Raw genomic sequence first — 13,473 nt, 5'->3', positions numbered from 1 at the left:
CTCTAACATAACAATAAAGTTATCTTTTAGTCTTCCTAATGTTGTGCGTTCCTTTACGAATCTGAAAACAGCTTTCTCGCCAAAGTAGCTGAAGTGAAAGGATTTTTTTAAATATGATAGTCATTAGAAAGTGTTAAAGGCATTGATCGTGAGTTAGATAAGTAGCTGTAAATATTGGTGATGTATTTCGAATGAGTTGCAGCAAAAGTAAAGCACAGAACTCTATTTGGCAGATGTAGCCTTCCAATCTCGTCATTATTCTGCATATCTTCATGTCGCTTTCTTCATTTGTTACAAGCAAATGCCAGGGTTCTTTTAAAATCAAAACTGAGCTATGCTCACATTCGGATTGACATTACAGACAATTTTGATCGTTTAGCTACTGCATCTTCAGGTTATTTTAGGATATTAGTAATTTATTTGGCGTCCGTCCAGCATCTGCATTATCAACACCTCCACTGTCGCGATTATCATAGGTAGTATCAAGGTGATCAAAGCCTTGCTGCCCATGGACTAATTGCTTAGCTAATTACCCGGACCACAACACCGATAATTTAGCAAATGGGGCTTGACGATGGTGGAAGCAACAGCACTATCAGCAATAACAGGCTTCGGGACTTGCTCGTAATGCCATGAACACAGTAAAATTGAACGTTTGTCAAATCTTACAATTCTCTGACATATCCACAAATGCACTGCCCACCAGAAAGTGTAAGTGAATGTTGCACACTTCTGTGGTATACAGAGAGATGTATTCTTCGAAAATTTGTGCGAAGACTCATCGACATACACGGTCTTATGGCGAGGTTTCGACTGTGTGACCGTCGTGTTAACTTGTGCACAAAATACATCGACAAGCTGATTTGCTATTTTACACATCCTCACTTCAGTACAGGGAGGGACATTACTGCTCTACATGTCTTTAAAAAAAATAGCTCTAACGAAGATCATGTGTGATTGCACTTCAGTTTCCAGAAACATCTTCTTCACTTCAGAGATAAAGCTTAAACCTTGTTCAACTTTTACTCAACTTTCCGACAGCAAAATCACCTAAAATTTCGGTTTTTATGTTTGCTCACGATCCCTCCATCCTTCCAAATCTCCCCTAACCCCGGAAGAGGGGAACTGTAGCAGTTTTTAGGTTGGTTTTTCAAATATCAATCATGCCTCTCAGTGCCATCTGTTAATATAGCTCAGTGAGTAGTCCTACAGCTTTTTGAGACAGGATGATAGCCTATATCCGTATTCAGTCCACTTGGTGGGCAAATGACCGTTGTTATAGAAAAGCAAAACGTTGTCATACAGAACTTCGGAGACTTTGCATAAACGTTTTGCCACATGTCTGGTTTTTTCCTCGTTTACGATACAAAATATGCCAATAACTAATATAAGACAAGGTACTAAGCAAAGAATTCTTTTAATTAAGGTGACGCTGCGGCGATGAGACATTGCTACTGCAATTAGTTGGCGCAGTTTATTATCTGCAACTACAATGTGCTTTTTGAAAGCCTTTAAAGACAGTTTAGATGTTAAGGCGTCACTAAATATACTGAGACAACCTGTCACCGGATAACGATATGCACATATACAGATGGCACTACTATCGCGTACACAAGGTATAAGAGGACAGTGCATTTGCAGAGCTGTCATTTGTACTCAGGTGCTTCATGTGAAAAGGTTTCCCACGTGATTATGCCGAACGACGTGAATTAACAAACTTTGAACGGGGAATGATAGTTGGAGCCAGACGCATGGGCCATTCCATTTCGGAAATCGATAGTGAATCCAGTATCCGAGATCCATAGTGTCAATATTGTGACGAGAATCCCAAATTCCAGGCATTGCCTCTCACCACGGACAACGCAGTTTCCGACGTCCTTCACTTAACGACTGAGAGCAGCAGCGTTCGCAGAGAGTTGTCAGTGTTAACCGATAAGAAACACTGTGTGAAATAACCGCAGAAATCAACGTGAGACGTACGACGAACGTTTTCGTTAAGACAGTGCGGCGAATTTATTGGGCTATCGCTGTAGAAGACCGGTGCGAGTGACTTTGCTAATAACACGATATCGCCTGCAACAACTCTCCTAGTCTCGTGACCATATCGGTTGGACACTTGACGACTGGAAAACGTGGTTTGGTGAGATGAGTCCCGATTTCAGTTGGTAAGAGGACGTGGCGGGGTTCGAATGTGGCGCAGACTCCACGAAGCCATAGACTCAAGTTACCAGCAAGGCACTGTGCAAGCTGATGGCGACTCCATAATGGTGTCGGCTGTGTTTGCATGGAATAGACTGGGACCTCTGGTCCAACGGAACCGATTATTGACTGGAAATAGTTATGTTCGGTTACTTGGAGACCATTTGCAGCCGCTCATAGACTTCATGCTCCCAAACAACGACCGAATTTTTATGGATGACATTGCGCCCTGTCACCGGGCCACAATAGCGTATTTGACTGTTTACTAGAAACTGTCTTAAATGATTATTTATGTCATTTTATGCTTCCAACACGCTTCTTTTCCTTTTGAATTTCAGTATTCTTTAATAAAAACGGAAATGAAATTCAAATTATCTAAAAGCCCGCTAAAACGCTCCATTCGAGTCACGTGCTGTGACGTCACTGGCTAGTTTGCTGCTCCTATTCTCGTAATGCTAATTCACAGTGATGTCTTGTTTTGGAATTTACGTATCGAAAAATGGGTTACAAATCGTGTGTAGTACCATACTGTATAAATAAATCTATAAAAACTCCTGAAAAATTGTTATTGAGTGTTCCAGAGGATAAGAAGATACGTAAAATGTGATTGCACTGTACCGGTAAATTACCACCACGTCGACGCAAAAGTTCAGTAACTTACTTACAAATGTGTTGCACTGTGAATTTGACCACTAACTTACCTCCGAGATATGCTCTCCCACTGTTACATTGAAGGATAGCGTCATTCAACGAAATGAAGCTCCTAGTGAAAACTGTCGGTTTACCCAACTACATCTCAATTGATTGGTAGCACAGTTGTTACAGCGGTACACCGTCGAATTTTACAAGATGGATGTCCGTAGATCGCTGGTTCGAATCTCCACGTCACCTTAAAAAAGATATTTTCTAGTTTATGTGATCGTACATTTTCTACTTTATTAGAAAGAATGTTTTTTATCTTCGTGCCGTCCAGCTAGGGTCCTCATTCTTTACACTTTCGCAGTTTCACCATCTTACATAAAGAGGAAGTAAGTCTGTTTGATACACTGACTTTAGTTTACACTCGCAAACATAGCAGATCTTACGTTTGTGTCACCTGCGTGTTGTACACGGTTTATATCTCTCCGTATAACCTAGCCGACCTACACCTCGTTTTACTGTGGGCGTAAGGTGATATCTTCGCCACTATCAATGCTTTCCAAAAAGTGAATTGCTTGTTCGCAAAGTAAATGCATTTATCCTTTGTTGTCCATTTCTCAGGCTAAGATTAATGTGGAGCTATATATAATACATCCCACAATCGAAACAACTGCTACAATCAGTTCTCGCTAACGCTATTTTTGACTTTGTGTAAAACTTAAGAATATATTACGCTTCCAGGAGTCGAACATGTGACTTCATTATCTGCAGGCGGATGCGTTACCCGTTGCGCCATCTAACCTCTACTGTATGATGTATCTCTGTTGAGTGTCTTCTATAGAGGAAATCAGCACTAAATTTTGCCAAGAATAGTTTTATTGTGCTTTGGGTCGTAGCTCATGACTGTTAGTCGACAATCTAGTTATAATATACGAATCCATTTACGAAAGTTTTACAGTTCCTTAGTTTTGAGCGATTTTAATGATATTGCAGGGAACAGGGAGCAGAATATTCGTCGTTGCACAAATCGCCGCTCTAAGTGGGTAGAACAAAAAATGTGTGAAATCTTATGGGACTTAACTGCTAAGGTCATCAGTCCCTAAGCTTACACACTGCTTAACCTAAACTGTCCTAAGGACAAACACACACACCCATGCCCGAGGGAGGACTCCAACCTCCGCCGGGACCAGCCGCGCGGTCCATGACTGCAGCCCCCTACATCGCTCGGCTAATCCCGCGCGGCTGGGTAGAACAAAAACAAATCAACTTTCGCAAGGCTTCCTCAATCAGCGTTCGGAAATTTTCTTTCTATCGTTACTTAAAAGTTGTAATTGCGTTTCTCCATTATTAAATAGCTAAACTGTTTGCAGAAAATGTACGTAAAAACCTCTAAAACTCGGCTAACGCTCCTATAACACACGTATAGCTTCGTCTTACTCCTAGTCTGTGACGTCACCGAAGCACATCCAACAACAAAATGTTTTCGATCACATAACTAAATCTTTATAGTTAATGATTTTTAAGCTTTAATTACACAAAAATAACAGATATTTTGTGAGAATATTGACCGCAAATTCTACTTAAATGTTATAATCAATGAGAATAAGAACAATCCGAACCATAGTTTTATCATAGGAAAATACCCTGTTGTTCGCGATTGGTTTGAAGAACACTGTAGACACGAGCGAATGGTTTGGCCACCCAGATCAGCAGGCACGAATTCCATCGACGTTTGTGGGACGTAAGTCAGTTCGTGCACAAAATCCTGCACCGTAACACTTTCGCATGGACGACTATTTCTGCAGAGGACTTCCAAAGACTTGTTGAGTCCATACCACGTCGGGTTGCTGCACTACGCCGTTAGTGTATGTAGCCAATTTGAGGGTATACAGGCTGGAAATTTTAACATACAGATGTGACACCTCTGGCAGTCGAGCTGAGCCTGGATGGCAGATACGAGTAGGTCATGTTCCGTAAAAACACAGGAGAACTGCCGTAAGTCAGTAACATCTTGCCACGATATTTCGGCACAAAGTCTTTTGGCCATCTTCAGGTGAGTACAGCTGTAGAAGGGACGCCGGGAAAATTTCAAACATCACAACGAGTAGATCAATTTATCAATCATATTGGCTGGCGAGTGATAGAGTGCCAGTCTGTCGGCAGACCATGGGTGGGAGATCTGAAGAATCTGTTGGCTACGGAAAAACTTTCTGCATCAAAGTAGGTTAGGACAGCACTGGCAACCCAAAGCTTTGCGTTATCCTATTGAAAGAGACATCGAAGATAGGGCACGGCCAACAGCCTTAATACGTCAAAAGAGTAACGGCTGCTGTCCAAATTACTGGCTTTGTGAACCAGAGGCGATCGTATTGCGTACCCAGTGGCACGGTATACCATCGCGACAGGTGCTGGGCCCATATGGTGGTGATAAATGCAGTCTGGCATCGTTTGTCCTTCAAGAAACCTCTAAACACGGATAAATCCATTGTGGGGCTCTACGCAGAACCGAGAGCCGTCCGAACCAGGTGTTGGGCCTGTATGGCGGTGATGAATGCATTCTGGCATCGTTCTTTCTTCACTAAACCTCCAAACACAGATAAGACCATCGTGACTCTCTACACACAACCGAGCCAGGAGCGCGGCCAGTATGGTGGTACTGAATATATTCTGGCATTGTTCATTCTTCACGAAACTCCCAAACACAGATAAGACTATTGTGCCCTCTACACAGATCCAGGACCTGACTGAGGTGCAGGGCCCACATAGTGGTGATGAATACCTTCGGCCATCGTTCATTCTTCACAAAACCTCGAAACACGGATAAGTCTACTGTGAGGCTCTACAAATAACCGGAACCCGTCCAAGACATGTGCTGGGCCTGTATGGTGGTGATGAATGCATTCTGGCATCGTTCGTTCTTCTCGAAACCTCCAAACACGGATAAGTCCACTGTGAACCGATATCCGTCTGAGCCTTGGGCTACGCCTGCATGGTGGTGATGAATGCATTCTGGCATCGATCATTCTTCACAAAACCTCCAAACACGGACAAGTCCATTGTGAGGCTCTATGCAAAACCAGGACCTGTCCGAGTCAAGTGCTGGGCCCGCATGGTGGTGATGAATGCATTCTGTCATCGTTCATTCTTCACGAAACCCCCCAAACACGGATAAGACCATTGTGACGCTCTACACAGATCCAGGACTTGACCGAGTCAGGTGCTGGGCCCGCATAATGGTGATGAATGCCCTCGTCCATCGTTCATTCTTCACAAAACCTCGAAACATGTATAAGTCCATTGTGAGGCTCTACGCAGAACCGGGACCCACCCGAAAAGACGTGGTGCCACTCCTATGTGCAGTGTCGTCGACGGGTGCTCCACTGACAGCGTGTCTCTCTCACAGCTGCCGCTTAAAGGAAAGCCGCAGTGGTGGCCATGCTAACAGTGCTCCAAACGTCGTCGCAGTGTTTGTGTGGATGCTTGCCTTGCTGCAAACTAGTCCATTTCCTGACTCAAGATATGTGGCGTGGTTGTAAGATGCTGCTCGGGCAAAACAAACAATCGTTCATCCTCTCAGGCACTAGCAGCGTGGTGCTGGCAAAAGTCGTTTCCACAATCCGTGGCTTCCAGTTCATAAATAGGAGCACTGTCATACTGAACATGAAAAATACCTGATCGAAGTTTTTACTGTGGTTTGAATAGCATCAAAATACGCAATATTTCGGGATATAAAATTAATGAACAAGACCAGACTACTCAAACCAAGGGCATATCACACTGTCTCCTCCACTAGATTGCATAGTCTGAACAATGCATTAAGGCAGGTAAAGCGAACCTGAGCTTTCATCGACATCTACATACATACTCTGCAAGTCACCGTACGGTGCATGGCGGAGGGTATCATGTACCACTATATCACGTACCACTACTGGTCATTTCCTTTCCTGTTCACTCGCAAGTAGAGCGAGGGAAAAATAACTGTCTATAAGCATCCGTACGAGCCCTAATTTCTCTCATCTTATCTTCGTGGTCCTTGTACGTCGGTGGTATTAGAATCGATCTGCTGTCGGCCTTCGCGAAAATAGCCTCGTTTTCCCTCCAGGGATTCCCATTTGAGTTCACGAAGCATTTCCGTAATCCCTGCGTACTGGTCGAACCTAAAGGTAACAAATCTAGCAGCACGCCTCTGAGTTGCTCGACATCTTTCACAAAAAACACACTTCAACCGGACTGCAACATACAGGTACGCTATTGTGCAAGTCACATCACGTTCTTCCGATGTTCTACATTTTCCACCCATCTAAATGTCTGCGGGCATGATCGTCAGTTTAAGCACTGTAGCTAGATCGTGGAATCAAAGTCCAGCCACCTCTCAACATACAGTGCGCATGTACTTGCAAGACGACGATATGCAAACAAAACTATGTGCACTGGTTTCTTACTAAACTTGTCACTTTTACTTCATTAAAGGTAAAAGGCAGAGACACTACTTGTAGCTTAACAGTTTGGTATAATTGGGATTTTATAATTCTTGACGTCTGTATTTCATCCGCACGTCACTGACTGTTCAGAATGAGAACTGAAATTATGCCTGAATCTTATGGATGTAATGGCAGAATAATGAGACATCGAAAGCTTGACTCGCTTATCACAATCAATTATCGTCGTACGCTGCTTGTGTTGTCAAGAAACGACGTTACACGGGATCTCGATGTCTCCTCGGCGAATTGAACTAATATAAAGCTCTCGAGTTTCCAGCGAATGAGTTGGTCGAATCGGCGTGACGTGTAACATTCAATCGAATCGTGGTGCCATTTTCGAGGAAATTACTTGACTCGAAATACGAGCAATTTATATTGGACGTTACATAAGTTTACGCAGATGGCAATGATACCTAGAATATCTGCACTGGCCTCTCTGGGGAGTTCTGTGGTTGACAGCAAGCTAGCATATGTAACAGAGTTGGCGATACAGCATATTCCACCACAAATATTGATGATAACACGCCAGTACCGATGCACAAATTATGTTGTTTACGTGTTGATTTTAGAAACAGCTGGACGGATGACGACTAGAACTCTGACATTATACCTAAAGAGCGTCTAACCGCTGCATGTACGGTCTGACTTTTCATATCGGATTTGCTCCCTCCCCGGCACAAATGTAAGCGCCCTAAACTCACATCTTAATATGGTTTTCTTGTCGCCCATGAAGAACAATTACTAAATCAGTACTAAGCTAAGTTTGTACTCGGCGATGAACGCCAATTCTACTTCACATATCGCCAGGGTTATTTCAGGGATTATGAACGATACTCTATAGATGACCGACCCGTTGGCTGCAGCGACACTTCGTTAAGGCTGAATCTGCCCCTTCGGCAACTGTAAAAAATAGCTTATTAAAATTTTTAAGTGACAAAATCTGCCTGTCAAGTCATTACTTCCCTTCTGAAAGCCGGCCGCGGTGGTCTCGCGGTTCTAGGCGCGCAGTCCGGAACCGTGCAACTGCTACGGTCGCAGGTTCGAATCCTGCCTCGGGCATGGATGTGTGTGATTTCCTTAGGTTAGTTAGGTTTAAGTAGTTCTAAGTTCTAGGGGACAGATGACCACAGCAGTTGAGTCCCATAGTGCTTAGAGACATTTGAACCACCCTTCTGAAATATCAATTACTTGGCCTTTTTAAACTGTTACTGAAAGCATTAATACCGTATCAGTAAAAGACTAATGGTTCCTTTATCACCAAATTCTTGAAATGGGTCACCTGTCATCTATCTATCCAAGCGGCAATCTGATAAGGCACGCACATTACTTGCTTCAGCGGCGTGATACATATGACGCAGTATCTCCGTGAATCACCAGTTCTCATCAACATTTGATTAAGGTACTGTATACGTGCACGCCATTATCACGAGATATATATATATATATATACATAAAAAATAGACTACAGTAATCAATCATGACATACTCTATCACAGGCATGCTCAATGGACAACACATGGTACCAGACCAAATGCAAAATATTTCTGAAATAGGCGATAAGTACGACATTGTATCTCAACGCATTTCAGTGACGTCTTCGGTTTGTTTTAACGAAGTAGGAAGATCCAGTCACAGAATCAGCTAAGTTTCAACAACTTTGTGCATCACAACACTGGCAGATTAGCAAATACACTACATAAGCATATGTAACAAATCATGGAAGTGTATGATGACTCACGCCTTATAAGACGGTTCAGTGGCAGTTTCCACCAAAGATGAGAGAAGTAAGCAGTTGTTATTTTCTGCAGACGGCTATCAATAGTAACTGCTTGCTTGCAGTAATCGTTTCCGTTCGACAGGAGTTTAAATGGTCACATTTTATGTTTCTTATCGATGTTAACATTTAACGTGTAGGTATCTCCTGTAGATTATAGATGTGCTGCATCTCTGCGTTGTTTACATATGCTTCGTGTCAATTTTGCTCAACAAATACTCTAACTTTTAGTTCGTTTCGAATGAGTGAGAGAGGTGTTTCCATAGTCCACGAAATTGACTGTAACAAGCTGCTGTAGTAATGAGGCTTTCACGAGTCATACTGAACAAATCTACGGTGGCAACGGTACAGATCCCAGTCTAACTCATCTCCGTCCCGATTGCTGTGCTCGGAACGTTGCATGTTAATGTACCCGTACTCTCTCGACCACTTACACAGACTCAGGAACATCTGCATACTTATTGCTGCTTAGGCTTCCGCGGCCAGAGTCTACTGATGAGTAGACCCAGAAGAAGACGACTTGTAACCGTCGCCGAAACGTTGGTTTCACTGGTATAAGTTTTTACATTATGACGCAGTACAAAATCCAGAAAATTTTATACATCAATCTACATACTTGTTACGGAGCCCAGCACACAATGCATGGTGGAGGGTACCTTTTATCACTACTAGTCATTAGCTTTCCTGTTCCACTCGCAAACGGAGGGAGGGAAAAAGGACTGTTTATATGCCTGCATATGAGCACTAATTTCTTTTACCTTGGCTCGCGGTCCTTAAACGAAATGTACGTTGCCGGCAGTAGAACCGTTCTGTACTCTGCCGCTAATTTCGACGTTCTCAATAGTATTTCACGAAAAATGGTTCAAATGGCTCTGAGCACTATGGGACTAAACTTCTAAGGCCATCAGTCCCCTAGAACTTAGAACTACTTAAACCTAACTAACCTAAGGACATCACACACATCCATGCCCGAGGCAGGATTCGAACCTGCGACCGTAGCGGCCGCGCGGTTCCAGACTGTAGCGCCTTTAACCGCTTGGCCACCACGGCCGGCATTTCACGAAAATAACGTCTTTTAACCTTCACGGATATCCATATGATTTCACGGAATATTTCCGCAATATTCGCGTATTTATCGAATCTACCGGTAACAAATACATGATCCCACTTACAGATGAGTGGCACTTTCCTAAAAATCTCCTAATAAACCTAAGACGACCGTCCGCCTTTCCCACTACCGACCTCACGTGTTAGTTCCGTTGCATGTCACTTCGCAACATTACGCCTAGATACGAGGCCTGTTCAGAAAGTAAGCTCCGATTGATTGCCAAATTGAAACCACAGTGAACATCAGAAATGTTTTACTTGTAACAATTAGCTACACCTTTCAGCTACGTCTCTACGTAGTCGCCGTTCTGACTTAGACTTTTGTCATAGCGTTGTACCAACTTTTCAATAGCCTCATCATAGAAGGCAGCCGCCAGTGCTTTCCGCCAATTCTCCACGCTGGCCTACACCTCGTTGTCTGTGTCAAAATGTTGTCTTCAAAGACAGCGGTTCATGTGACCAGAGATGAAACTCAGGGGGAGACAATTGCGGACTGTATTGTGGGTAATCTCACATTTCCATTTGAAAACGATGCAGGAGCATCTTCATTGCCCCTGCAGAATGCGGCTGAGAATTGTCTTGAAGAAGAAACAGCACGACAGTTATGTAATGTTAGCTGCATAGCTTCAGGCGAAATTTCTCACCAGGCCCTCGTACTTGGCGGCAGACACTATTTTCTAGACATCTTTACGCACTCACTGCGAGCTCAGAAATGAGAAGAGCGACGTGATGCTAACTGGGGTTATACTAGAGACACTACCCAACACATCTGTGCAAAGCTTTATCGGATTTTCATAGTCGTTTCCATTTCGCGACCGATCGGAGCTTACTTTCTGAACGCCCCTCGTATTTCACCGACTTCACTGTGTCAAGCAGTAAATATTACTAATACTGTTTCGAACATTATGAGAATCTTTCTCCTACTTATCTGCATTTTTACACATTGAAAGAAAGCGAATAGAAATTCTGTCAAAGTCATCCTGTGTCTTCCTCTGGTCAATAACCGATGACACTTTCCCGTACACTACAATGTTATCAACAAATCTGCTCATTCTATCTTTTAGATCGTTTACATATACAGAAAACAACAGCTATCCTATCACACTTCTCTGGGCACATGCGTTTCCAGTTAAAATTAAACTTAATCTTCGACTTTTAAACACTTTTGTTTATATTGGCAAGGGAATTAGCTTCTTTTTCAGCTCCATGTGATGCTTGCAGTCTCAAACCGCGAACGATTTGGAACTAAACCACCGTCGCGGGAAATTAGTCGGCCAACGACGTGGTATACTGAATCTTCGGTTCATAATTACGAACATGCTACCCCCTTGGAAACTTAAACGTTTTCGTAACACATCTGATGTTATTGGAGAACTTGTTAGCCACCCAGAGATAATAAGACGAACGCCAACGATTTTTAGTTAGATCATGCGTATCCACGGCGAAATTAGTAATGTGAATCGAATTGAATTACTTACCTCTTTCCGCCGTTTCACCGTGGGACCTGTAACAAAAATGGAATATTAGGAACTTATTGACAAATATAATTTCAAAAACATCTCTATTTTACGCTCCGTTGGGCCAGCACCATAGTATACTTCAATATAAGACATAATGAAAATGAATGCTCCAAAACTAGGTAATATATTTCTCTAAGTATTTTACAAAAATGGCCTGTTTCGGCTTATTGCCACTATGAAATTACTTGCCAAAATAACATTGGCAAGATTATCTCTATGTAAATCGTGGCTGTTTTATGTTTACAGCTGCATTGCTACTAACATCTAGTTGGAAGTGACAACCATATTGCATCTATAGTAAATTTTATCTGTCGTGTCTTGGTAATCATATAACTTTTCGTAGTTAAGAAATGTAAAAATACGATTTTAACAATTCACTTTTGCCAGTTCTTCACTGCGATGCTATACACTGAAGCGCCAAAGAAACTGGTATACGCTTGTGTATTCAAATACAGAGATATAAAAACAGACAGAAAACGGCGCTGCGGTCCGCAATGCCTATATAAGACAACAAGTGTCTGGCGCAGTTGTAACATCGGTTACTGCTGCTACAATAACAGGTTATCAAAATTTAAGTGAGTTTGAACGTCGTGTTACAGTCGACGCACGAGCGATGGGACACAGCATCTCCAAGGTAGCAATGAAGTGGGGATTTTCCCGTACGACCATTTCACGAGTGTACCGTAAATATCAGGAATCCGGTAAAACATCAAATCTCTGACATCGCTGCGGTCGGAAAAAGATCCTGAAGAACGGGACCACCGACGACTGAAAAGAATCGTTGAACGTGGACCACCGACGACTGAAAAGAATCGTTGAACGTGACAGAAGTGCAAACATTCCGCAAAGTGCTGCAGATTTCAACGCTGGGCCATCAACAAGTGTCAACGTGCGAATCGCCGGCCGGAGTGACCGAGCGGTTCTAGGCGCTACAGTCTGGAACCGCGCGACCGCTACGATCGCAGGTTCGAATCCTGCCTCGGGCATGGATGTGTGTGATGTCCTTAGGTTAGTTAGGTTGAAGTAGTTCTAAGTTCTAGGGGACTGATGACCTTAGAAGTTAAGTCCCATAGCGCTCAGAGCCATTTGAATTTTTGAACGTGCGAATCATTCAGCGAAACATCATGGATATGGGCTTTCGGAGCCGAAGGCCCACTCGTGTACCTTTGATGACTGCACGACACAAAGCATTACGCTTCGCATGGACCCGTCAACACCGACACTGGACTGTTGATGACTGCAAACATGTTGCCTGGTCGGAAGAGTCTCGTTTCAAATTATATCGAGCGGATGGACGTGTAAAGGTATGGAGACAACCTCATGAACCCATGGAGCCTGCACGTCAGCAGAGGACTCTTCAAGCTGGTGGAGGCGCTGTAATGGTGTGGGATGTGTGCAGATGGAGTGATATGGGACCCCTGATACGCCTAGATACGAATCTGACAGGTGACACGTACGTAAGCATCCAGTCCCATAACCTTCATCCATTCCTGTCCATCGTGCATTCCGAGGGACTTGGGCAATTCCTGCAGGACAATGCGACAGCCCACACGTCCAAAATTGCTACAGAATGGCTCCAGGAACACTCTTCTGAGTTTAAACACTTCCGCTGGCCACCAAACTCCCCTGACGTGAACACTATTGAGTATATCTGGGATGCCTTGCAACGTGGTGTTCAGAAGAGATCTTCACCCCCTAGTACCCTTACGGATTTGCAGTCAGCCCTGTAGGATTCATGTGTCAATTCCCTCCA

General features: G+C 43.4%; 1 protein-coding gene across 6 annotated transcripts in view; it reads right to left on the bottom strand.

The window, feature by feature from the left end:
* Window positions 1-13,473, bottom strand: part of LOC126470629 (transcription factor 12) — a 748,727-nt gene that overhangs the window by 484,335 nt on the left and 250,919 nt on the right. For all 6 annotated transcript variants that reach the window (XM_050098596.1, XM_050098600.1, XM_050098601.1 and 3 more), the window contains exon 4: window positions 11,679-11,704. In XM_050098596.1, coding sequence (XP_049954553.1) covers window positions 11,679-11,704 — 26 coding nt within the window. The remainder of the gene's footprint in view (window positions 1-11,678; window positions 11,705-13,473) is intronic.

Source organism: Schistocerca serialis, chromosome 3 (genome assembly GCF_023864345.2).
Source record: "Schistocerca serialis cubense isolate TAMUIC-IGC-003099 chromosome 3, iqSchSeri2.2, whole genome shotgun sequence".
NCBI lineage: Eukaryota > Metazoa > Arthropoda > Insecta > Orthoptera > Acrididae > Schistocerca > Schistocerca serialis.
This window is presented reverse-complemented; position numbering and strand designations above follow the sequence as displayed.